General features: G+C 41.5%; 1 protein-coding gene across 2 annotated transcripts; it reads right to left on the bottom strand.

Annotated features, from left to right (window-relative positions):
* Positions 1 to 600: 600 nt before the first annotated feature.
* On the bottom strand, positions 601 to 27,602 carry cyfip2 (cytoplasmic FMR1 interacting protein 2). Of its 2 annotated transcripts, XM_050042270.1 has the most exons (30): positions 27,420 to 27,602; positions 19,420 to 19,569; positions 19,228 to 19,317; positions 18,424 to 18,501; positions 17,749 to 17,850; positions 17,396 to 17,577; positions 17,205 to 17,301; positions 15,126 to 15,254; positions 14,908 to 15,012; positions 14,726 to 14,814; positions 14,356 to 14,593; positions 14,042 to 14,194; positions 13,640 to 13,779; positions 13,389 to 13,536; positions 12,809 to 12,962; positions 12,553 to 12,709; positions 12,368 to 12,464; positions 11,952 to 12,028; positions 11,756 to 11,864; positions 11,503 to 11,622; positions 11,204 to 11,403; positions 11,030 to 11,117; positions 10,762 to 10,905; positions 10,534 to 10,624; positions 6,407 to 6,537; positions 4,813 to 4,885; positions 4,583 to 4,677; positions 3,536 to 3,774; positions 2,659 to 2,806; positions 601 to 2,563 (listed from the first exon to the last, which is right to left on the bottom strand). In XM_050042270.1, exons 2-30 carry the CDS (start codon positions 19,534 to 19,536, stop codon positions 2,396 to 2,398), a joined length of 3,759 nt encoding a protein of 1,252 aa, XP_049898227.1. In that variant the 5' UTR covers positions 19,537 to 19,569; positions 27,420 to 27,602; the 3' UTR covers positions 601 to 2,395. The 2 variants fall into 2 exon arrangements, with proteins under 2 accessions (XP_049898227.1, XP_049898228.1); XM_050042271.1 differs by lacking the exons at positions 601 to 2,563; positions 2,659 to 2,806; positions 3,536 to 3,774; positions 4,583 to 4,677; positions 4,813 to 4,885 and adding an exon at positions 5,753 to 5,985.
* Positions 27,603 to 27,936: the final 334 nt, after the last annotated feature.

Below are 27,936 nucleotides of genomic sequence, written 5' to 3' on the forward strand. Positions count from 1 at the left end.
TAAATTGTTAAATAAAATAAATAATAAAATAAAATTGAATTGAATTTAACTTAATTAAATAAAATTACATAAAATAAATAAAATAAAATATAAAATAAAACAAACAGGGTATTTCTTTTGTGCCTAAGATTTTACTGTAAAATTTTGATGTAATTAAAAGAATCAGGAATACAACACTTTTGTCTTATTTAGTCGTTCAAATTCATATTCCTTATATCTTTCTACATAATGGTCAAAACATTTTTTCAAACCTCCTCTTCACTACATAACTGACTGAATCTTCTCTGTTTATTTCTTGGACCTGATCTTAAGACATTTAGTCTAAAAATAGCCAAGTCTGTCTAAAAAACAAAATGTGTAAAATATTGAATGTTTAGCCTGATCATGGAATTCAACTTTTTAAAAATTCTGCTCATGTCATTTAACAATGACCTTGTTTGCAAGTGTCAGTCACCAAGCTAATTATCTACCTGTAAGGAGAAAGGCCCAGAGGCACCTGACAGCAACGAGTCTGTTGACAACTGCAATACTCAGAATGAGTTTATGATGAGCATGTAAAGGTAGAACCCATTGAATGTAAACACAATTTCATTTTTTCAGTTAAACATTTTTTATTTCATGGAAATACAACATAATTTCAAATCCTTTGCAGGACCATTGTTGTACATTTTATATTCTTTTTCTCCACTTTTTTTGTACTTCAAAACATGGTCACTTGTACAACAATATCATAAACAAAGCCTCATGTCACAAATGGAGCCATTGATGACAATAAATTACACTTGCCATGCTAAGGTTTTGAGATGATACATTGGTACCGTCATTTTTACTAGATTAACCTTTAAATGAACAATACGTCGGAGTTGAATAAATATGATAAAAAGACACTGGAGTTACAAAAGAAAGTTTGTTCATTCAAAACGGAGCAGAAAAAGATCACAGGGCAGTTTGGGGAGGGTTCTCAATAATTCATTTGTTTTCCTTCATATGAAAAAAAATAGGGACAAATTTTGCATATTTTGATAACACTGCTAAATCTAAAGCAAAAGTCCAACAATAGTAAATACTGACTATATTTAGGAAACTGCCCTTTAATTATAACTGACATTTTAGTTATGATTTTTTTTTCTCCTTTATGTGCAGAGTATTTCAGAGGTCTGCTAGACCAACATCATCCATTCACACTCAGAACAGGTTAATCTAGTACAGCACTGTCTTTATACAACCTAGAGGTATTTTTCTAATCTTGTTTCTTTTGTTTGTTTTTTTACTCTTGAAAAAGCAAACACATTTACCCAGATGAAGATGTGCCTTTTCCAAATTGTAAATAATATCACTGTAATCATGTACAGAATATAAAAAATCTTCCCAACGGACAAAAGAGAGAAAGAGAAAAAAAAAACTGTCGATGAGGTTTTCCAGCCAGTACTTGAGAGGCGAGTATACCAAGGATGTGTAAATTAAAATATTAAGAATTAAAAACAAGAACAATTACGACACTCAACACTTCACTTAGTTCAACAGTGAAATTTACAGTGGAACTGGTACCGAATAAAAATGTGTCAGGAGGAAGCGAGAAAACCGGATGAGGGTAGCGAGATAAATAAAAGCAAATCAAGAATGCGATGCGCCTCAATTCCTTTGAAAGCAAGCCGATGGAAGTATTCAAATGCGTGACAGACACTATGTATCATGAACGAGGGCAGACCAGATTATTATACAAATGAGTGAAGAGTTTGAAATGTGTCACGATAAACAGGTCGGGGGGTCATATTAGAGGACACGCATAACGGCAGCACAGGTGTACTGGTGCCTGTGCTAGTACGGTTAGTAGCTGTAGTAGCACTTAAGAGCACCATGTTAATAGATCTTTATATAACTTAGAAAATTAGTTATCTTGTTGCATTATTTAGTCATTCGTTTAAACCTTGTTAGATTTACTTTTGTCTCCGCTCTCGGTGGCAAATTCTGAAAGGCGTCTATGTGTCCCAACGGCTGGGACTTCAAACAAGTGGCGAGAGATTATCAGATAGAGATACTCTTTTGGCATTTGTGAGTGGTCCGATCCACAGGTGTGCAGCAGAAGGAGTTAGAGAAGGCATGCATGAGTCTGAGTGAGAGCCACACAGGTAGTAAAATAAAAAAAAAAAAGACAAGGTGTGAATATACACTTCCGCCTCTGGCCTGGTCCACTTCTAGGGGTTCAAGAATTCAAAGACAGTCACATTTTAGATAGAGGAACAGTTTGAGAGGATTTGTCTTTGGATTCTTAATGCCGGCGTGAAGCCATCGTGGTAATCTATACCTCTACGAGACCAGGTAGAGGCAGAAATTAGCATCACAGCTATGTGTGTTTGAGCGTGTGTGTGTGTGCACTATGTGTGAAGGGTCTATTTCAACAGGTGGTAGCCAGAGATTGGTGTATAGGAGGCTGGAAACAGCGAACGTGCTCCACAGTGGAACTGTCCGTCTCCACTGCTTTCATGTACTTGTTGAGGATGGCAAAGATCTCGTTGTTGAGGATCTGGTACTTCCTAATGCGGTCTGCCATCTTCTTCAGGGGCTGCCAAGGAAAACAATGGAAGAGGAATGGATCAGATAATATCACGAGGTATGTTCATAGGTGAGGGTAAACGTAGTTGAAACAAGTATACCCACCACATTTTTGATGATCTCATCCTTGCCGTCCTGTCTTTGGACTTTGAGAAGGTGGTAGCAGAAGTCAAAGAGGTCAAAGCGACGCTGCTGTCCCAACAGCACAATGATGGCGCAGCCGGCCCAGTTCAGCCCATCTCCAAAGCACTGCCTACAAAGCAAAGCATGTATAACACATGAGCTATGTCTCCATTAAAGAGGGGCATTCAGTGCACGTTTCAATCAATTAGTCCAGAAGATGTGATCAGATTTCATAATTTACTTTGTAACAGTAAATCATCTCCTCTGATCAAAGTGTATCTGCTGCTGATGGTGACAGAGAAGGAAGTAATAAGTAAAAATGTTCCCAGTCTAGACTTGAATGTGCCACAACTCTCCTCTTTTTTCTTATTTAACTTTCTTTGGTTTTTCTCCTTCTGAAGCAGAGCCACGTCATAAATGTCAGCATGAAACAAATGCTTTGCTTATGGCAGAAAGAGCAGAGGGGACATCAAGGTGTACTGAAAAAGTCTGTTTCCCCTAAGCTTTATCATATTTTCTCTTTCTACGCATCCAAACTTTTCCATCAAAGTCACAAGTAAAAACTTTCACAATGTTTTGATTTGGATTTTTGACAGATGTCTGGCATTTGGATAAACAAATCAAGCATTCAAACTGAGAGACAAACAAAAAAAAAAATACACAAATTCCTCTAGGAATAAAGTCATGGTAAAATCTAACCTTTTTTTTGGTACAAAGTATTCGTAACCCATATTGGTTAACCAACTCACAAAAAACCATCATGTTTGGTTGCAGATGTGGTTGACAGCTAAAAAAGACAAAACAGTACACATTTACAAACGCACTCCCACAGTACACAAACCAGCCAGGTGCCACTTACTCTGCTGTGAACTCGTGTGTGCCCACAGGGATGCAGTAGACAAACTGCATGGCACTCCACAGGCGGTGGAACTCCATACACTCATCCACATGCATCACACCGTTGGTGGGCGGAGGCCCGCGCCACACCCCATCCTGCAGGAAGCTGCGGATGCGTGTCAGGATGACCTCAAACATGGAAAGGCCGCAGCACAGGCGCTCTTTGGTCAGCAGGTCCCCCTCACGGGCAATGGCGATTTGCTGGTAAAATGAACAGCCGTGATACTTTATTATTAAGTGTTACAATATTAAGGGAAAATCATTACATATACAAAATACTTCATAATGGAGGAGAAACAAAAGATCATCTGTCTGCTTTTGTTTCTGTCAGACCTCTCAAAGACAAGCGGCAACCTTCAGGTCTGAAAAAAGAAGCCAATGCGAAGTGCCAAGAACTGCAGTTTCTCTAATGGCCACTTGAGGCTCCAAAATCAGGTCAGTTCCCATAGACCCCCATGTCAAAATGCCCAATTTAAGTTACACATAATTACAGGCATGGATGCTTTGAGTGACAGGCGGGTGCCGTTTGTTGACAAGACGCTACCACAGCAACAACGCTGGTTACGGAATGTAACTATGGCATAACCGCAATTCACAGAGTATAGGCATAGGCGTAGCTGTTGCTGTTCTCATTTCATGAAATAGTAACATTGTGGTTGCCTAAAAAAGTCGTGTTCAGCATTTGGTTCTACTGAAAGACCCTCTAAGGAGTCGGATGTTCAGTTTTTCCAGAGAGTACATTTTGTTTTTGGTTGGTTCAGGTTTGGTTCTCAGCCTGTTTTTCCCTAGCGAAAATTAGCATTACCAGACTGTATGCTAACCAAGCTAGCAGCTATTACTAGGATTAGCTCCACCCTCTTGTCCAAATATGGTCACTTTAGTCACCAAAATGGCAATAGCTAAAGTGCTAACCTCAAGGCTTCAACAAGTCAACAAACCAATAGGTGATGTCACAACAGCTACATCCATTATTTTTATATGCTACAAGACAGAGTGTCATTGAACTCACCTGTGGGGTTCCCAACCTCTCAATTAGAGGCACAAGGTGGAGAGGGGCGTACTTCGCTTCCAGCCTTTTCATCCTCACCTCCAGACGCTCTCCCTCTATATAACACACAAACACAAGGAGGAACATGTACATACTGAACAAAAATGACACATAAATCAGCAGGCACTGGACTGGACGAGTCTTTTTTACCCATCTGCCTTACATTTAGTACTTCTAACCCTTTTGTATACCTTTGATGTAGACTCTGGGCAGAATGTTCTGGAAGGGAGCGGCATGAAGCAGGTCACACACTTCCTCCTGAGACTAAGATTCAAGCACATCACAAGAAAGGGTCATTTAAATCCAAAGAACACCACCCACTTTGCTTTATGGACACCCTTACACGGCATGCAGGTAACCATGAGGAGATGTTTAAGGACCCACCCCCACCCGCCCGAAAGAAAAATGCGTAAATGAGTATTCTGATGGATTAATTCTCCACTATCTTCAGCTTACGCAGAGAAGATAAGTGAACCAGTGTGTGTCTATGTTTATCACGAGGCTGTGTGTATCAAGCCATGATGACAGGCCAGTATTGGCAGGATTATACATTACTCACACTCTTAAGAACAACATCCCATCTAATCTGGTTTAGCAGCAAGAGGTCACGTTTACATCCATCTTAATAAACTCTATCCCTTCTATCCCTGAATGTCAGCATGCTAGAGGTATTCTACGTGTATTTATTTAGGTAGTTGTCAGGGTAATTGTTAGTCAGGACAAGCAGCTATAAATCAAACTAAATGCAAAGATAATAGAGCCATGCAATGATGTTTAAAAAACAACAAGACACACACACACACACACACACACACACTTACAGGCAGTCCGAACCAACATACGCACAAACACCCTATACACACACAGGTCAGTGCAGTCAGACAGATATGGTAGAAGAGTGACAGCTGAGTAGTGTTGTGTAGACAGGCATCACAAGCTCCCAGAACCAGAAGAAAGTACGGAGGGAGAAGTGCAGATTTAAAGACAAAACTGTACCACCATCCAACCAGAAATGTACTATCACCTCTTCCATGGACGACAAGGACATAAGGATTCTATAATACAGCAGCCAAATGTCTGCTTTCTTTTTCTTTCAGTTGCCACACAGATATTTTTTTAGGCTTTTGTTTCAAAGCAATATTTTCACTCTCTTTTTATTTCCTGCCAAAATAAAAAGAAAAATTGTCTCCGTCCCTTTTGCTTCCATGGCTGATTGGAGGTGAAACCATGCCAAACTAACACAGCAGAAAAAGAAGAAACAGAAACACAGCGGCCCAAACCAACCAAGAGATAAAAGAGAGAAAAAAAGGCATTCCGCTTCTGTGTTATTTTGGTACCAAAGATAAAACCTAAATCCTTACCACCTGTGGTAGTTGCCAGCGTGTAATGAGAAATAGAGTTGTATTTCAGAATAGAAAACATCAAAGATCACACATACTTGAGGGCACTGGGGTCCTGACGGTTTCTGTCCGTTATATTAGATTTAGGATGTGAATCGTAAATTGGGCAGAAACCTTCAGGCACCCAGGTTATTGGTCACCCACACAAAAATATAGCAGATAATACAGCTACACATTGGTGGACCCTGAGCAATGGGCATGCTCGGGGTCCAGATAAGGAATTAATGGTGGAAAGGTCGGGAAGGAAGTGGAATAAGGGGAGACGACTAATATGGCAAGAAAGAACAGAGATAAACAACTCGTAAACACAGAAGAGGAAGACAGGAAGAGGGGTATAATACAGTAATATATAAGTCTGAAATGGAAACTAAAGAAAGTATCTTACCAGAGCTTGCTCGATGAGCAGGCAGAAGAGGATGGCATTTCCAACCTCCCTTAAGCTCTGGAAGACATCTGTCTTCAGCTCAGCATACTCAATGATATCCTTAAGCTGATGGTGGAAGAACTCCAAGATACCTGGGAGAAATAATTAGATTAGATTAGAAAGCTGCATTAATCCCCAATCGGGAAACTCATGTGCTACCAAAACAAACTTAAACACACAACAACAATATAAAAGAATGCATTCACGGTACACACAAAATACAAATATACAGTACAACTAATATATAAGACCATGACAAACCATTTGAGACATACTTAACGGCTGAATGTCACATCTGAAATTCGTTCAGGCACTGAATGAGCTTCTTAGCTCTTTAAAACTACCACATAATGGATGGCTTTCATAATACTGAGCTGTCTTTTAAAAACAGAATCTTAAATGGAAAAAATATCGCCATGATACCTCCCTAAATCCACATTCTTGTTTTAACAAAATCCATCATTGAAACACCATTTTAATTCCAACAATCAAAATGTGCAGCCAAGCAGTAAGCGGCCGCTAATGCCTCATTATGTCATTGATAATCTATCGCAACCAGGAGGAATCAGGAAGATGTCAGCAGGTCCGCCCGGCTGCCATGACCCACATTTAATCCGAGCATTAGGCCCTCACAGCAGAGGACGGGAGGGTCATTAACTGCTGACAGTAAGATCACAGGCAGTAAGCCAGGTACAGAACTCAGGGTACAGAACATCAGTAATCTACAGATTACTAAACCCTCCTCATAGGGATATCCCATCTGACTGGACTCTAATCTGTACACACAGCTCCGGCCAAAATGCACAGGGCCAGGTCAGGAAGTACACGGAGATAAAAAGTAAGGAGGCAAAAAAGTAAAACAGCTTGATCTACATGTTATTCTGTATAACATGGTGACAAATAGATCATTTATAACTCTTTCCGTGCGTGTTATATTTATATTGTATTATCCCACCTTTCCCAAACTGTGCTGGCTGTTTGATTCTTGTTGATGTAGTGGTTTATATGTTGTCAGCATTTTCTTCTGCTGGCTGTGTGCTGCAAATTTTTAACTGCTGCTCCAAGTAATATCTTATTCCAGTAACGTTTCCCAGCCCTGACTGCACTCAAAGAGGCAGCATGTGCACAAAATGCTCGAGTGGTTAGTGAGGAGGACTGAGCGAGTACTTAATGGGAATGAACTGCATGGTATGCATCGAAATGTACTGAATGTAGCAACAACAACAAAAAAGACCCAACTACCTTACTATTTATTACTTAATGCATTACTGTTTATCTGACTTAAAGAAGAATTGCACTGCAGGCAAGATGGTCTTTTCATAAAACTGGGCTGTGTCTATGCAGCAGAAAGACGCATATACTTTTGAACAAAGAAAAAAGGGCTATGTTATTTGCTTTTGTTCAAGAGGGAGAAAACCTACAAGAATCTACAGAATGCACTGCACCGGATCAATAAACGCTCTTGGCACGTGGGTGACGTTATGGGAGTTGCTCATCCGAAAACAATATAGGGCTGGCTGGTAACCAGTGATCTTATATTACAGCTAAACAGTGCACAAAAATTTTAGGCAAGAAAATAGGCAACACAGTAACAGAATCTTGTTTCATATTTGATCAGCACTGTCTAGCTCTTGATTCAGCTATACTCTTTGTCCATGGTGGCAGGCATACAAAAATCAATGCTGTTCAAAAGAGGCTGGGACATGCTCCTTGACCCCATGAAAGCTGCGGGGTATGACACATGCACAATGTAAGTGGAGCTGTGATGTTGGAGGGTTACAGCAGACTGCGCTAGAAATAAAAAGGCGGTGTCCACCCAGGTGCTCCTTTAGGTGCACTATTTTTAGCCCCCTTGGATGTTTTCGGACTGACAGAACTTTTTGGATATGTTCGAATGGACGGCAGCCAATAGACAGTAGAATGTTTGTTTTTTTTATAGAAAGCATCTGTTTTTGAATTGTAATTCTCATCTATATCTTCCAAAATATATTTTGGATCGCAGACACCACAGTGAAACAAATCAATCACCTCCATGTTCTATGATACCACGCCAGCCAGAATTACTGCGGATGCGTTGTTCCCCAGTGATATGAGGCAATATGTTGCCTTGACTTCTCCTCTTCTTATCCTCCTTGACAAAAATGAGGAAGTCCAGTCTGTAGTTCAAGCAACAGCCCCAGAGCCAGTGAAACTTTTTCTGGCAAATGAGCGAGAAAATCTGGGTGCTGGTAAGATGGAGGGAAGTTTACCATTGTTCATTTACTCATACTACCCACAGTGTTATGATACAAAGCTAGTTGAAAATCAGCACAGTATGATATGGAGAAAATCGCATATCACAATACTTCTGACCAAATACATCAATGACTATAAGTGCTTTTGCAACATATTTAGAATAGAATAGAATCACGTGGTTGAGTTAATGATACTGATGGCACTTGGGATGAAAGATTGAAAGATGAAAGAATACATTTTTGTTTGCCAGAGGGACACAATAGCGCCTCCCAGAGCTCAAGAGTTCAAACTGGCCAAAGAGAGCTTGAGAACTATCTTCCAAGATACGCCTTTCTTTCTTTCTTTCTTGTCCTTCCTGCCAACTATTTTACTTGCCACACAATCCTACAGAGTTTATTCTTAAATGTGCAGTTAAGGTGACCGTACCAAGCAGGAAGGTGAAAAGTTCAAACACTCTCAACCATAGTTTTGTCCAAACCAAGATCTGCTGACTAACACTGAGGCTACTGAGTTTCCGAAGAAGATAAAGTTGCTGTGAGCATCTCTGGAAAATATACTCAGCATTTCCAGAGAAGTTCATAGTGGAATTTAAAATTTTCCACAGTTTAACACGATGACCATCGAGTGAAACTGGCTCTGTCTGGATCTTCAAATCTTGTTTTGTGCAAATAATCAATTCTTGATTAGACAATATTTTTGTTATGTAATCGACAGTTATATAATGCCTAAGTGGGTAAAGTCTGGTAAGTTCAGAAAATTACATCACTTTACCATAATGCAGCCTTTAAAACCAGGAAAAGACAGAGATATCAAAATCTAAGACAATATCTAGTCTCATATGACAGGATCGATATATTAATATACTACTCAACCCTAAATCTGTAAAAGCATTTTTATCTTGAATGTATCCACCACTCTTGTATGGATCTAAATGTAATAGTATAACGCCAAGCTTAGACAAATGATTCGTGATGAAACGAAACCATTTTTGTAAAGATATTTTTTTGGGGCTTTTTTTTTTTAGCCTTTAATGGATAGGACAGACAAGCATGCATACATGTATACATGGGGCGCCTGCTCTACCACTAAGCCACCGGCGCCCCAGACGAAACCATTTTAAAACGTTGCAGAGAAAAGTTGCAGCGGTGTGAAGAGGCCGGTCTGAGCTCAACTCAAGCCGGCTGATGGTGTCACCTGCAACTCCACTGGTTAAATCGTCAGCAGCTGGTTTTAGTCTGCTGGTCACATCAAAATGACCGCAGATGGCGTGAACGCTTGCTGCGGCAGGTTCTCCGTCTCCACCGAGCGCTCTGTTTCTGTCCTGACGGTGTGCCGGTGTTGGACAGGAAGTCCCTGCTGTTTCTCGCTGTATGTGCTTATGCCCCCTCATACACACACATTCTTACTGACTGATTAATTGGTGCTGGTTACTCATATTATTGTGGCATATTCATTATGAATACAGTCGATCTGATGTTTGTTTTATTTGTGTTTTTCGCCGTTTCATCACTACTACAAATGCAGCTGTAGCCAGTATCTCGCTATCACTATTTTCATTCATATTTCAAGAAGCTACAAATTATATTCAGCCACATAATACGCCTGTAAGGCTGGAAATCAGAATGGAAGTACAGAGTTGCTGCATAGAGATGATACACTGTCTCCTCTAGTTGCATTGGTGTGAGAATATGGCAGAACGGAGCAATGAAAGTAGTTGCCTGTTTTAACTCATCTCGTTGCAAATCTTTGGTCTCAACTGGGCTTTAGATGGCAAAAAAATTGGTGTTGTATATTCTACAGATATAACCACACATGCTCTCTGTTCACTGTAACAGTGGGGACTGCAAGCTCACCTGGGGAGCCATACTCATGGCGCGGTAGGCGGCAGATCTTGGGCATGACTTCTATCAGTGTTTTTACGTACTGCAGGATGGTGCCCTGTAACTGCACAGTGACAAGGAGGATAGATACAACGCAGCAGACAGAAGGGGAGAGAGGACACAAAGAGAGAAAACAAAAAATCACTGTGAGAATCCAGCAAGCTGAAAAAGGGAACATGAATGGGAATTGTGGATAAATACCAGGCTCTTGACAATCTTAAGCAGCTCCTCCATCACTACGGCAATGCCTTGGTAACCAAGGAGACGGCAGATGGTCTTGAAGTGGGGCGGGCCAACAAAGTTTCTGTAGGAGCTGTATATGTGGGAGTAGGCAATGTTCAGAGGCTGAGAAGAGAGAAGGAAACAGAGAAACAGAAGCTGTGTTAATCTGGAACAGAAGGAAGATGGGTTTGTTCTTCACATACTGCTACAAGATTTTAGGAAAATAATTAAATTCAAGCTGTTATACCTTGGACCCATACAGGTAGTAAGGCTGCACGTTGGCTGGCTTGTCTCTTTGAGGCTCCTGGGTGAAGGGAATGGCTGTGCGTACAAAGCTGAAGAGAAAACAATGTTTAAAACCTTAAGAAAAAAGCGGTTAGACAAAATACAGGTATCTGCAAATATACATCAACAAACTGACCGGTTTGTGGATCCGTTGTAGCAGTAGTTGGGGAGGAAATCGAAGTTGAGCTCCCAGAAGACGTGGAGCGTGATTCGTCCGTAGGGAGCGGAGACGTTGTGGTTGGCCTCGCGGAACATGGCGTCGAAGCTGTCCAGGGTCATGTGCTTAGACAGGAGCCGGTGGGTTAGTCTGTTGATCTCCAGCAGCCACTCCAGCTCCTGTTGAGGGGGGATACAAGATTTGTATGAGAAAACAAAGTTGGTTTGATGAGGGTATGTGTTAGGTTTGGAGTGTGTGCCCCTGACATGTCGTCTTACCACTATGGAAGTGAGGTCCTCGCTCTCAAAGCGGCTGATGGCATGGTCAAGAGACTTGTACATCGCTGCTGAGATCCTCTGGGTGATCAGACGGTTCAGGTCAATGGAGCGACCTAGCAGCTGCAAGACACATGAGAAATGGTTAAGACATACAGTATGAAGCTGACGGTTTGTATCTTTATATACGAGAAGCAGAACAGAAACAAAGACACTCTAAATGAGCCACAGAAGACTGTTTTCATGTTTCCAGTACCTGTACGTGTCTCTGTTTGAGCAGCGTCTCATAGCGGTTTGATGGAGGGTACGGGATGATCACGCCATAGTTTTTACACTCCGCTCTGAAGCGCTTGTCTAGAAGGACGCTGTGAAACACATACGGTTTAGTTAGATGAATTTTGCAGAGACATTATCTGCCAATAACTCCAAAAAGAGGATGTCATTTCTCCTACCTTCCAGCCATTGCTTTGTAGTAGGCAAATATCTGGTCTGCTAACTTGTAGACAAACTGGTCAAAGCAGAGGTTTACCTGAGAACAAGAAAAACAATATGACAACAATATGTTTTTAAAGAGCAACACTTAGGGAAAGATCACTACAGTTGATTTTTAAATAAGACTAATGCTGCATTTTCACTGCATGTTATGACACAGCTCTTTTCAGTTTGGCTTGCTCTTTTTTGGTTTTCATCAGCTGCCGATTAAAAGATACAGCAAGTGTCACATTGAAGATTATGTCAAGTTGATCAGCTGAGAATTCCACCTACCCTGAGGACCATTGGCAGCGGAAAACGAAATTGAGAAAGGACCTTGAATCGCACCATGCAGTGGAAATGAGGCATGATTCAAGTGATGGCTGTAAGACCTTACCTCAGCCTCGATTTCATCATAAAGGAACTGCTTCTTGAACTTAGTCAGAGCATAGTAGCCACTGTCATTATACAAGTCTAGAGGATACAGCACATATCTGGAGGAGGGAGAATGGCAGTTATAATGCAGTCTGTCTTCTCAAGGTGCAAACACAACCTGAGTCTGTGGCTGGAAGTTTGTCTTACTCCATCATGGAGGGCTCCTTAGTCTCCAGGATGTGGTCGGTGAGGATCCAGGGCATGGACATCTCAATGGGGAACTGGATTCTGCGCCCCATGGTCAGCTCCAGGAAGAACTCTCTGAACCACAGCTGGGACAGGTCACAGCACTGCTGCAGGGCCTCTGGAAGGCGGAAGGACACAAAACACAGATCAGATCGTTTAGCTTCAGTATGATCTATCCTCGTGGCGTTTGCAATCTCTGCTGAGAATTTCTACTCACCGCTGAAGTTGAGCAGGTGTGTGAAGAAGAAGGATTGTTTGTGGAAGTCTTCTATGGCCACCACTATGGGTCCATCCAGACTGCTGCGGAGAGTCTTCTTAGACCCACTCTTATCTGCTATCAATGACTCCAGCATGGTGCGCACCATGTACAGCTGCCGAGGGAAGACAGAGGTAAAAAGATAAAAACATTACTCAAGTTTCAGGAGGCAAATTAAATGAAACAATTAATCATTTGCCACCACATTATTAAACATGACTTGCATTTTCTCATTATACTTTGCATGTAGCACTAAGTCAATTAAAGAGAAAAATGTGCACTCTTTTGGGAGGAAATGGAACGAAATAAAAGATTTTTAATCTTCAGAATAAAAGCCTTCTTAAAGACACTCCAAATGCTAAAAATGTTGCAAGCAACAGAGGACAAAAATTGAGTACATCAGAAGATGTGTGAACATTAGAGCCTCAGAACATTGTGCAGATGGGAATGGTTTCAGTGAAACATTTTGTTTACAGTCAGTACTAACACAATTCTGTTTTGGCTTCTTTCCCTGCGCACCACAATATATTTCATGTCCCACCTGTGTGCTGGAGGGGCCGACAGCCCTGCGGGGCACTTTGATGTCAAATCCACCTTTCGGGTCCTTCTCTCCCCTCAGACAGGGGTCATTTGGAGGTTCCCTCGCCCCCTCCCAGTCACAGACGGTCTTTCGAATAGCCTGAAGAACACTACAGGCAAAGAAAACAGGATTATAACAGTGCCTCAGGTATTTAGGACAGGAGCCATGAGATTAAAGTCGTTTTCTTACAGATCATCACTGCACGTACACACCTAATGAGGACGTTCTTCTTCTTGCGTACAGCCTGGCGCAGAGGCTCTCTGAGGGTCATCTGGGCAAAGTCCTGCAGCGCTGCGTAGATGGTGTTCCTGATGGCCTGGTTAAACACTGACTCCATTCGGCCCATCAGAACCTAAACAGGTCATTACACAGCGCCATGATCATCATCATCTTGGTCATATGGGCCATGAAAATTCAGCTCGGTATTGAAGAAATAATTTGACATTGATGCACTTATTTGCTTCCTTGGAGAGAGTTAGATGAGATGCTTCAAACCACTCTCATATCAGTATCATATATCATATCATAAATTCTCATATCTCATATCATAAGTTTTAAAATGACCATCAGATATTGAGGACATGATGAGCTACTCAGGGTGACCATTGTTTTACCTGCAGCCCTTTAATCATGGCAATGACCTCCACCAGGGCAAACTTCTCCTCACTGGTGTAATTGTATCGCGTGGCTCGCTCATACTCCTCCGCTGTGCCTGGACAGTCCTTGTTACAGAATTTATCCGTGGGATGGACCAGCTTCCACGAATACTGAAAGAGACAAGGAGAGCCATAAATAGATCAAAGCTACAACGATCAATGGCGTATCAAAAACTTTTCACGCCTCAAACCCACTCATACTGGCTGCTGCACAAGCATTTTTTTTCCCCCGCCCACACACAAAGACACAATCAATTCCTCGTGTCACTCACAACTTCCATGACGTGCGTGCTCCACTTGGACAGCAGCTGCAGACCCCTCAGAGCCAGGTCAAACAGCTCCCTGTACTCCTCGTCGGACTTCTGGCTGTCCAGGCCCGAGCCCGTCACCACTTCGCTGTTGCTGTAGCGCGCCAGCTCTGAGATGAAGCGGATGTGGTCCTCCCTGATCTGCACCATCTGCTCGCACAGGTTATACTGTGGCGAGATGCTGCTCTGGGTGCACGTCCACCTGGGCACAAAATGGAGAAGACAGAGGGGTTGGGGGCGGGTGGGAGCAGATGGCACGGTGGTCAAGAAATGCTGGTTTTGTAGTTGAGAACATTTCTGTACACAATGTAAATGGCTAGACACGTCCTCTTACTTGGACTTGTTTTCTTCGTAGTGTGCACTTGTCTCGATGTAGCGCGACAGCTCTATTTGCATGTCCCCAAATAGTGGCACCACTTGAAGCTGAAAACCACAGAAAAAAAATGTCTCACACTCATGTCATGCATACAAACACGACGCTGGATAAAAGAGACGCTGAAAAAGCAAAAGCCTCACTTTGAAGAACTTGTCGATCTTGCTCAGGTTGATCCTCTTTTTGGCATCGAGTTTATAGATATTACTCACGTTCCCATCCATCAGGTACAGACCAAAGCCCATCACCTGACACACACACACACAGAGGCGATTTGTTTTACACCAGCGAAGGACATTTAGCCAGCTTAAGATCACACTATTGACTGTTATAGGTTGGCAGCAGAAGAGGATGCATGTACCTTAAGCAGCATGTGTTTCTCGCTGGGTGTTAAATACATCTTGTTCTCGTAATAGTCGACACAGATGTTGACAATGTCTGCCAAAAGCTCCTCGTAGCCAGGAATCACCTCCAACTGTTGGTGCAGGCACTACACAGAAACAGAGAAGGAACAACAGGTCACCTTCACATAAATTCATTTATAGACAAAAGCCAGAGAGGGCTCAGTCTAACCTGCAAATAGACATATATAGAGATACATATGAGCACTGCATGAAAGCCTTTGAACTTTAGATCGTCTTTAATGCAAGAGAACCAGAATTACCGCCTCGTGGTTATATGCCTCAGCCGACCATTCAACTTGCAGTTTACATCTGTGTCTGCCCAGACTCATATGTAGCCATGACAGCAGACAAAACTTCAAATATGGACGTTGGCTGCAAAGATGCCACAAATTCTCAAACATGGAAGCTTCACAAATGTCTTCTACCCGGCAGCTCAGGGGATCTGTACAATCAGCACCCAAGATTAGTGTCACCAATTCAGTATCTGACCAAATGTTTCTCCTTCTGTTCCTGAAAAACTGCCAGAAAAGTGTTTCTGCAGAACATTACGATATCATAGTGAAGCTGACCTTTGACCTTTTGGATCTGAAATGTCATCACTTCGTCATTTTATCCTGTTAGACATTTGTGTAAAATTTTGTTATAATTAGCGTATGAGTTCTTGAGTTATGGCCAAAAAAGTGTTTTGTGAGGTCACAGTGACCTTTAACCACCAGATCAAGACAGCTGATGCTTGAGTTGAAGTGGACATTTGTGCCAAGTGTAAAGAAATTCCCTCCAGTCCTTCCCGAGATATCAACTTCATAGGAATGGGATGAACAAGAGGTCACAGTGGCCTTGACCTCTGACCACCAAAATCTATTCAATTCATCCTTGAGACCAAGTGGACGTTTGTGCCAAATCTGAGGAAATTCTCTTCAGGCGTACTTGCAAGTTACGATAATGGGACGAAAGGATGGACGGACAACTGCTGTTGTTAATTTGCAATGTATGTAATTTTAACTTTTAAGTTATAAATGCACACTTTGTAGATCCTAACATATTATATTCACAAGAATAAAATGACATGTGCATTTCTCCTTTCTCTCATTTGTCCTTTTGTTGTTTGTAATCTTTATAATTATTTTGTTGGTTGTTTTTTTTTAACAATTAATATTCCTGATATTATTATTATGCGACTGGTCATCGGTTACTTGAATGTGCTGTCATCTGTCATTGCGATTTTTGATAGCTGTCAATGAGCTGTCAATGAGCTGTATAGCTGTCATCTGTTTGCGGATCAGTCGATGTGACGTATCTTCCCCTGCACAAAGGATTGTGGGTCAGAATAGCCAGAAAATAGCTGGCTTGCATACTGCAAATACACCTGGATGCAGTAGAACATCCTGGTATTTTTGGCATACTGCATTTGACATGCTATGTATGGGGACATACTCAATCTTTTGGTTTGGTAGTATGGGTATTGGAACACACACAATGCATCCAGCCACAGCTTTTGCCAGTGTGGAGGCATAAAAATGATATTTTAAAGAGAAACTGCAATGTTTTTCATCATGTGTCGATTGGGTTTCAAAGGGCATTTTAGTCATGAAAAATGCAAAATATATAATCTTTTAATTCAGCTAACATTGATCAGAACTGAACTGGTCAGTGTCTGTCATTGGACTGCACTCACTGAAGCTTAAATGAACTGCCAGGTTTACACTGACACACAAAACAATCTTACTAAGTCTAGTTCTTGTCTTCTTTCTTTGCCATCGTTATCTGACTGTAAAGAGCAAATGTGTAAATTGACTACTCCTTCTTTAGAAGGTCAGATGTTAATGTTGAGGTTAACTGCTAAATTGTTCCATCACACACTGTCATTCTGACTGCACAATCTGCCACGTCACAGGTAAAGAGTTTAAGTATGAGTCATCAGTTTGCAAGTCATTGCCTGGAGTAGTACGTTGGAGAGAAGAACGTCATTCTGTATTACAACAGATGTAAAATGCACACTGCACACTATAAAGACAGTCTAGAGTCTGCACACCAACCTGAGTGATCCTGTTGTGGTTGGCTAAAAACATCGAGAGGTTCTGGGATTCCTGGATGGACTGAGGGTCAGCCATCTTCCTCAAGAACTGAGCTGCCCTGGAGGAGCAGAGCAGGAGAGAAATGTTAACTTGGCTCTGATTACACGATTCTACAAATTAGGATCAGAATTCCTTGACTTATGGTTCACTACCTTTTGTAGGCAGAGTGATCATTCTTAACGCTACACTTCATGTTCTTCAGTTCATCCAGCACTGCAAACATGTTAATAAATTTGCCCAGAGTGAGCAGGTAGGCCTCAGACACAAAGTCCTTCCTTCTCTCAGCATGACACAGACGCTTCACTTCGCTACAGAACCGCTCTATGGCTTTCCGCTGTGAAGACAAAAAAAAAAGGACATATGGAATTGTTTCTTGTGAGTAGTATCCCAAAAGACACAGAAAATGCAAACTCTGAAATGTAGTGCACAGTGTCGGGTTTTGTCTCTTGAACTTACAGGTTTAGTTCATCATTACAACAGTAAATGTCATGAAGCTGGAACTTACCTGGAAGTACATGAACTTCATGAGCTTGGTCACTTCTGGTTCTAACACCTCCACTGTTTTCTCATAGATCTCCACTCTGTTGGGCTGCTCGTTGCATTTCACCTAGCAAACACAAGAGGGCGCCATCATACAGCTTGACTCTGCAGCAGTAATACAGCGTGTATGTTCAGCTGGATCATGCAGCATTGTAGTTTGTGTTTGGTAAACATGATACAAAAATTAGTTTTTAATAAGGTGTTTAGTCTTGCTCATTATATTGTTCATTTTTTCATTGTATGTGGGCGGACGTTTCTAATCTATGTATAAGCTGTCAAATTTGTGGAAATCATATTATGTCCAATAATGAAGACAACCACACAACCCAAAGTGACTTCTGATTTATCTTAAGTGCAGAAAAAAATGCTGACTGGCCAAATAATGTCAAGTCTGGTAAGAGAACAGCCACATTTCGTGCTTAGAAACCGCCGCCGTGGTTCAGTGAGGTTTGTCTGCATTATCAGGGTGCCATTAATGAGGAACTTGCTGGTTGAACATCCCAGTTGTCAAAAACAATGTGACAACTTAAACAGAAATTCAAGCCACAAACATTTCGACACAATTTGACAGGGATGCAATAAAAACTGAGAGATAAAGTATCTTATTAGGAAGAAGCTTGCGTGGGTGCATTTGTGTTACCTGGGGAATGGCTCTGGAGCAGCTTCTCCAAGTGTACAGCATCACAGCATACTCGTGCCCTTCCTCCAGCATCTCATTCTGCACAAATAGACAAAATACAACAATTCTTAATACACAGTCTTAATGCAGTTAGAGCAAATATTCAGCTGGCAAAAGCCTTTACTTCTTGTGTCTCGTACTTTTTAAATATCTGGGTGTTATAAATGGAAATTTTGCCAAGGCTCTAGACATCACAAATATTTCCAACGTCCCAGACGAGTCACATATTCCAGGATGAATGGAGCTTGATAAATATTTTAGCAGGGGAACATTTCTCCCATTCAGAAGTAGGTGAGACATATTTCTCAATCACTCTGGCTAAAGAGAGGAGAGTCCTCAAATAGACCGGCTTCAACCTCAATGGGACTTCCTGATTAAATGAGGTTAAATAAAGCGCTACTTCCCCTCTTTGCCAGTCAAATCACACTCTCCACTCATTCACCATCAGGGGAAAGAGGTTTAGTGGTCCATTGCGTGCCTGATTCACCAGTGTGTGAGGGAAGTGTGTGTCTATATGAGTGTGTGTGCATGTGTATGTGTGTGCCCTGCCACGGGTCTAGCCAAATCCTAACAAAAGAGCCAAATGATAATCAATTCACAAAAAACAAGGCTCCCTTTAAGGGAGTAATGCTGCTTCCCACAGTCGGCTTTGTGTTTACTGAAAGGGGATCAGCAACTATTCAAGACCGACAACAAAAATTGATTCAACCAATCAGATGTAAAAACCAATACGATGGCAAGCCATGGCTGGAGCACATTTCTCACCATGCTGGAGTGGACTGTAGCTTGCTCTATGTAACGGGCAATGCCTGTCACAAATGCATTCCTGTCTTCAAAGTTGGTGTCAAAATTAGCCTGCAGAAGGAAGGAGAAAAGGGTCAAAGGGGTACATTGAAAATGTCCGAACAACTCGGGGGATGATGGTGGGTGGTGGTGACAGTGGGTGCAAGTGTGTACCTGGTACATAATAGAGGAGGGAGGGGGTTCGATGCATGGCTGCTGGTCCGGGAGGGGCAGCTCCTCCAGCAGGTCCACATTGGACAGGGCATCCTCTAAGGTCACGTGGGTCGTCATGGTAACAAGGCGTCACTCACACAACACCCCAGTCTGAGAGAAACAGAGAAAAAGAGAATGAGGGTATGAGATAAGGTCGCAAAAGAGACTCTATTAGAGAATGTCAGAGGATGTGACATGGGGCTGAATATGCAAACAGGGGTACTTGTACTCCAAGGGGTTGTTCTGCAGTTGCTCAGGGGGATGTGGAAAGATTGTGTAGTAGATTTGATCAAATAGAGAATGTGATTTGGTTAAATAAACATATAATTTGAGTGAGGCAGAACAGCTGAACACTATACACCAACTGAGAATGCATTTAAAATAATTATCAATCAAACAGAGAAGCTGGAATAGATATCTAAAAGTATGGTAATGGATAATCTTTACATCGTTAGCTAAACCGTTAGCTGAAAGTAACAGAACACAGTTGAAATTATTAGCTAAAGAGTAATGGGAAAATGGTCTTGATAGTTAACTTAGCGAGCTAAAAGTAATTGTAAAACTGTCAAAATATATGACTAAAAGTTAGGGAGAAATGACTGAAATATTTAGCTTAAAGTAATGTTAATGGATGAATGGTTAAAACAATTAGCGAAAAGTAATGGAAAAACCATTGTGATAGAAAAGTAAAAGTAAAAAGCAATGCTAAAACTAACCAAACTAACTAAAGGCAATGGATAAATATTTTTTAATGACTAAAAGTAATGGATAATTTTGAAAGAGTTAGCTAAATCATTAGCTTAAAGTAAAGGACAGTCGAAGGAGATAACTAAAAGTAATAGATATTGTGTTAAAATAGGTAGCTAAAATGTTAGCTAAACATAATGGCAAAACTGTCAAAGTATGACTAAAAGTTATAGGGTCCATGTCATTGGTTCGACAGCCCATTGGTTCGACATCCCATTAGTCCGACTGTCCGCGGTGCTGAACGGCTCGCGGCGGGCGTATGGTGCGCCGCGACCGGCTTGAGGCGGAGCAGGCTCACGGCTTATGTGTTTGTCACTTTCTTTTTCATTTTAACCCACACCATGATCTTTTCCTGACCCTAACCAAGTGGTTTTTGTGCCTAAACCTAACCAGACCTTAACCACAGGGCATCATGATGATTTCGGAACGGACTTCGGAACAATGAGTTTAATATAGTCGGAACAATGGGATGTCGAACCAATGGGCTGTCGAACCAATGGGCAGTTCCCAAGTTATAGGGAAAAGACTGAAATAGTTAGCTTAAAGTAATGGAAAAACAGTTGTGGCAGCTAAAAGTAACGGATAAATATTTAAAAATAGATGACTAAAATAAATGGGTAATCTTAAAATAGCTAAATCGTTAGCTCAAAGTAAAGGATAAACAGTTTAAGTAGTTTACTAAAAATACTGCAATAGATAATATGTTAAAATGGGTAGCTAAAATGTTAGCTAAAGGTATAGGAAAACGGTTGAGATTAGCTAGCTAAAAGTAATGGTAAAACTGTCAGAATACTTAAAGTTACGGGGAAATGACTGAAGTAGTTAAATTGTTAGCTCAATGTAAAGGATAAGCAATTAGAAATAAATGAGTTAAAAGCAGGTAGCTAAACCGTTAGCTAAAAGTAATGGTAAAACTGTCAAATTCCAACTGTCAAAGATGACTTAAAGTTATGGGTGACTGAAACAGATTAAAGTAATGGGCAAAAAGTATGGGCAAAACAGTTGTTACACCTAAAAATAATGGATAGATATTTAAAATAGATGACTTAAAGCAATGGATAATCTGTTGAAATATTTAGCTAAATTGTTAGCTCTAAGTCAAGGATAAACAATTAAAGTAAATAACTAAAAGTAATAGATAATGTGTTAAAAACAGGTAGCTAAACAGTTACCTAAAAGTAATGGATAAATATTTAAAATATATACCTAAAAGTCATGGATTATCTATTAAAATAGTTAGCTAAATTGTAATTGACAAATGGGTGATGTTCCACTAGAAGCAGGAGTATCAAGTTGACATATCAATATTTATATCTGCTACAGTCAATTGATGCAAATACACCCATTATTCTATTGACGCGTTTTAGACTCCACTTCCTCTTATGAAACCCTGTCTGGCCTAGCGGTGCACTGTGCAGTATGTCTGTGTTTTCACCCTGCACCTGTATCCTCTCCAGACCCACGCTCAGGGGAGAGAAAGGGCAGGGGCCCCTCACTGCTTCCTTTTCATTTGACTAGAGGCATATAAGCATATAATTCTTGAAATGCTGAGACCTAGAGATCTCACTGATCTGAGAGAGGCACAGAACGATCTAGCTCTGAATGACATTTGACAAACACAAAATGTGCTATCTTGCACAGGCAATAGACCCACTGGCAAATGTGTTTTCACAGAAGCTTTAGGCGAGCTGATATTTTGTATTTGAAATAAAATTGAGATTGAGTGATATACATGAACACACAATGTACATGGACTCCATGCATACTGCTTAAAAATCCACAGCTATTATAATGACTGTCTTCCGTCTGATCTCACCTTGGAATAAATGACTAGACCCCTTTGAAACAATACTGCCATTGCCGTGCCCTCTTCCTTATTATAAAACACCAGCCCAGCCAAAGCAGTGTGTATGCGCCCACCCGTGTATCATGTGCCTCTCAGAAATGTGTGTTTTACGTTTGACCTGGCAGACAGGGCTGACAGGACCGATAATCAGCTTAATATTCACAGCCAGAGAGAGCACAGCCAGAGCTGAGAGGGCCAGGGGCCAAACAACAAAGAGAAAAGAGGCAGATAAAATTAAATGTGGCTGTCTCTCTTCTCAAGGTAGACAAAGAGCTTGCAATAAAAGAAAGTAAAGTGCTGCATCAAGTTGTAAAATTGATAATGAATACAGTCATTTCAGATTCAATAAGAATAAAGCTGGGTTGTGGGATCTTATAGTCAAACAGTTTTTTTTATTTGTCCTGGAAGTTAGCCACAGACAGGATCAAATAAACAAATAGGCAACCTATGTACTTCCTTACATAGTAATATGACACTCAAGCGGCAGTCAACACATGTATATGTCGAAGCAGCTGTATGTTGACACAGTCAATGTGCAATATCATTATGTACTTTCAAATAATTACACAAAATTGATCGCAATCACAATGACAAAGACGTTATAAAACACGTAGACCAACACCTACAGCCAAAGAGACACGTTGTTAATAATGCCCACTGCACATGTGCAGGTACACTGACACTATATGATCACAAACGGCATGAAGAGAAGGAGGGTGGAGTTTCCTGTCACATCAAACTGTTATAGTTAACATACAAAGAGGCTATATTTGCATGAGGTAAACCACCAGTCTTGAGGCCAAAATTCAGACAGATGGCTGAGTCATCAAACTTGTAATGATGCATCAGTGAACGACACCTCAGTGTACTGGCACAGACATATAGATGGTAATAAGGTTCGTTTATTTTTATTTATTTTTTTTTTTTAATATACTTTATTAATCCCTGAGGGAAAATTAAATTTTTCACTCTGTTGTCAATTACACACAGGTCCAAACACACACATGCACAAACTGGACCTATACATGCACTAAGTGGAGAGATGTCAGAGCGGTTGGGGGGTTTGGTGCCTTGCTCAGGGGCACCTCGGCAGTGCCCAGGAGGTGAACTGGCACCTCTCCAGCTACCAGTCCACGCTCCATATTTTTGGTCCGGACGGGGACTTGAACAGGCGACCCTCCGGTTCCCAACCCAAGTCCCTATGGACTGAGCTATCACTACCCCATAGTGATAGTGTAGACCTTATAGTGAGGTCTACTGGAGTCTTCTGTCAAATCTGTGTGTTGTTCTGTCTCCTGTTCTGCCGTTATGTGCATAGCCTGACTGATACTGTCAAATTCTTTAGGACATAATACCACTGACGTGCTGGGAGTTGTAGTCCTTAATCCTCAGTAGTCTGTGTAACAATGAAGACGTGACTAATTTTGATACACTGCAAGTACGAACATTAAAACATTAAAACATTAAAGAGGACCAGCAGATTTTAAATGATACCAATGTACACTGATGAAGACTTAATCCCTGTGCTGCTGCAACACTGTGATGTTTAAGTTAAAAATGAAAAACGGTTGTTTCCTGTATTCTTTCCACTGCCGTGTTTACAACCTGGATTCACACACTCTGATTCTTTGAAGACTCAGCCGGTTATTTTTAACTGTTCATCTTATAGAAAATGAAACATGCAGCTCGCTACAAGGGGTTCTGTCACGCAGACAAACATACTCAGTGCAACTAAACTCCCATCTGTGCTTGGGAATACAGACGGGGACTGAAGCCTGGGTTGGCTGAATAAACTTTCCCACCCTGTACCCGACTCTGTTCAACAGTTGGTGTGTCTGTGTGTGTGCATCTTTACAAAGCAAAGGGCCCCTTCATTCCCTTCTGGACACTTAGTAACCTAGCTGTAGGCCTGCTTTACACCGGAACAACCAAATGAGACCACACAAGGCATTTCTTTTTAGAAATCCCATACAGTTGTTGGACTTGAACGTCTATGATATGCATAGCAAAACTCCCCCTGGCTATTCCTGACATTATAACTAAAGCCACTATACATAATGAGCTTGGGTCGGATCTCCTCACGACAACACTTAACCACGAGGATCCAAGGGCTTTGAGGAAGCGCTCAAAATGTTGCAATGAAAAAGAAGAATGGGAATGAAGCAGAGTAGGAAAAGTACCAAAATGGCAAAAAAAAGCAGCATTTGTGAGAGAATAGCATGACTAGTATGTGCTGCTAGGCGTGTGTGTAATACATCTTGCCTGAGAGAAAGACAGAGAGAAAGTGTGTCAACTCCAGGGTCACACCACTCAATGGGATCTCCCACCCAAGGCTAGCTTTGTAATATATATTCATCCTCACAATAAGATGAGATGCGATAAGCGTGAAAAAAGGAGCGTTTAGACACGGGCACCCACATGATCACTTACGACACGTTCACTGACCAACACATACCACGGTCACATGTGTGTTCCAGCAGCATCTGTGCAGTCTACAGTGTGTCATGACATGCAGGATACTGGCTAGCTGAGGTATTCGACACACTGATTGTCATTTCAAAGACCAGCGCCGCAAAACTGCTGTCGTCTCATGATCCCGATGATGTCACACTCTCCTTTTAGACCAACAACAATGACCGTCACATGAATATGCAATGGAGGGGGGGGGGGGACACAAGCATGGCTCACATAACCAAGCTTCACACAGGTAGAGAAGATGGTAAACAAAAATCTAAACTAACATTACCAACCTTTGAATTCGCAAAACACTCTTTTAGGTTTTTAATCAAAGTTTCTTCATAGATTTGTGGTACTTATGATAGCATACAGAATTCAACTTGCACTGTTTACCTCTACTTCTCTTTTCTTTGGCTGCTTGGTTATTTATGTCTACAGGCCTTTGTCTCTCTGGCTTTGTCTCTGAATTTACTCAACTGAAAACAGCAACAATACCACCAGCTGCTAATGGCTGCTCATGAGGAAGTAGCTTTTCTAAACTTTGTATTATGGTACAATATAACTCCAAAAATACTTAACAGATGTTACAACAAAACTAATTCCAATAGCAGTATTATGGAGATATAACAAGGGCTGATAACACTGTTTATTTTCATTATCGAATAACAGTCTATATAAAGTGTAGTGCTGTGCAAGTCATGAATCAATTGTTCGAAACAAACGACTCTTATTACTGACACAGGAGTGACAAGTCCTAATGTTCACCAACTCTTTAACGGCTTTACCCCTCCAACCTGCTTCTAGCAAGTGTGAACTGCGAACTGTCTCTACTGCTGTTTTGCTCTGCTGTCTCTCTCTGGCATTGCTGGCTGGCTTCTTACCAGTCCTGTAACGTTATCCCCACCACTCGCAGTCGCCATTTGTCTCAGCTTAACTCCATGTTCCACCAGCTGAGACTGACCTCAGTTTAAAAGAACGAGGAGTGCCTGTATTTTTGACAGCGTCGAAAATCATACTTTTGGAATTTTTAAATATCCTGGTATCCTTATACCTTGACCCCGCTGAAGCCTCAGTTCTGCTTGATCAGTCATGAAATCCAACAGTCTGTAAGCTCTGATAGCTTCCCAGTCCAACAGGGGCCAAAAAATAATTTGTCTCGCACAAATTATGGAAGCAGTAAAATGGAGGATGCAAGTTTTTAAGCGCCACAAACCTCGTGAAATGACTCGTTTCACTATTAGAATTGATCCATTTGGTCCAATAACATTTGCAAAGTCTAGAAGAGCCGCACGGTTAAATTATTTTATCTCCATTCAAGTTGGTGGAGGGATAACCATAAATTAGCCAGCTCGCCTGGTCTCTGGTGTGCATGCTCTATGGGTGCTGGGGCTGGTGGGTGTTTACCAAGCTGATTTGGTTACTTGATTGACTAGACAACCTGACTCTGCGGGAAAATAACCTCAAGGCTCAGTGGCGTAAACCAGTGATTCTCAAAGTGGTGCTCTGCCAGAGGGGTCCATGAAAAGCTTTCTGATTCATCAGATTATCAAGACTATATATAATAATTTGATTTTTAAATCTAAAATAGTTCATAGATTACCTACATTCTAATTCTAATCTAACAAATCTACAATTATTCTCTCATGTTGATCTTTAACATAACTAGGACTATAAAAGCATAAATATAGACTACACCAAATTATTTTAAGAGACATACTACACCGGGGGTCTCTCGTGTATACTCTTGCTTGTAAAGGGGTCCTTGGCTGAAAAAAGATTGAGAAGAACTTCCGCCATGAGCAACCAGTTATCTACACATCTACAACACCTCACTGCATGCCTGTCCTGCTCTTGGAAATGAATCCCTCCTCTGTTGCTGAAGGTTTAACCAAAGGTTTAACCAAAAACCAAAGGTCTACGGAAAGAGGGTGTCATATGTTGCACAGATTGTAAAACCCTTTAAGAAATAATTGTGAATTGGTGCTGTGTGAATAAAAAGTGGCTTGACTAGAAATGTACTGAGGGTTTTTCATTTAGTGTGGATCAGTATTAGCAGCAGCAGAGCATCCACAGCCTGTCATTACATCACTGCTCGCTGGTGAGGGTCTGGCATACAGATTTACAACTCAGTGAGTCTGCAACAGTAGCACAGTCAGATTTCTACTGCAAGTCACTAGATGGGCCGATAATAATCACAGGATCGATAAGGAATCTAAATAGAGAGTTGAGCATGAGATGAAAGAGCAGTGTTCAGACCTTGGTGTGAAACGGAAGTAGGTGAACCTGTCATTTGTGCATCAGTAACAGGCCTGTCTGCCATCATGGCTGTGGAAACGTCTCTAATGCATTTACATGCTGTGCCCTGCTGGTCGGATGGGTCAAGGGGGGCGATACAGGGGAAGGAAAAAGGCACAAAATGATGAAAGAGTGTGAAAGCAGGGATGTGAAATCGAGCTGGAGCATCAAATTCGCTCCCCTCCTTATCACAGCAGACATCTCTGTTCTCTGTACGGTGAAAACGATGTTATCAGGTCAGAAAATCGCCCAGCTACTCCGTGATCCATCTTTCATCAGTGCACTTGCTACACAGAAACCCTCTCCTCACCCCACCCATCTCAGTGAGAGCTACGATGCCGATGCAAGCTAACGGGGATCCCATTCATGTGTCAGAATAATCCGCGGAAAAACCGGGACGCTTCATCCGGCTCACGGCGGCCGATTTCCCCAACCATCAACCTTATTATCTTATTAATGCACGGGCAGAGAAGTGACGGGAGTGATGCACAGTGAGAGGAGGGAGGGAAAAAAAAACAGCCCCCTAGTCTCCAGCCATCATCACTACCCAGTGCACATCACCAGCCCCGTTCATCTTTAGCGCTGCGGCTGCATCCATCGCTACATTACCACATACCTGTCAATTGCATGTCCGTCCGGCGATATCCAAAGGCGGGCGGCCGGTGTCGCGTTGTGCGACGGCGATGTAATGTTTGCTGATCTTTTTTTTTCTCCTCGTCTTCTGTGCCGATTGATGCTCTAGTTTCGCCCCGTACCTACCCAGTGCTAATCCACCCCACACAAAGAGCAGAAAATGGCTGCAAGTGCATTTTCTTAAAGGGACAGTCACAGCGGAGTGAAGGGTGATGAGGGGCCCCGACATGTTGAGCCCACACTAGTACGTTTTTTAAATGTATGTATGTATGTATGTATATTTCAGTTTGTGCCAGTGGAGAATGTACACTATTTTCACTTTATTACAAATATTAACAGTAGTGTGTTTATGTGTGTGTGTGTGTGTGTGTGAGAGAGAGATAAGGGGAAAGTGTCATCTAGTGAACTTTAAAGAAATAGGCCAAAGGGTGTTGTCCTCAAAAGACAGAAAGAAAGTGAAGATATACTCTTTATATTACTGCCACTGAAATTATAGTGAA

Source organism: Epinephelus moara, chromosome 4 (genome assembly GCF_006386435.1).
Source record: "Epinephelus moara isolate mb chromosome 4, YSFRI_EMoa_1.0, whole genome shotgun sequence".
Classification (NCBI taxonomy): domain Eukaryota; kingdom Metazoa; phylum Chordata; class Actinopteri; order Perciformes; family Serranidae; genus Epinephelus; species Epinephelus moara.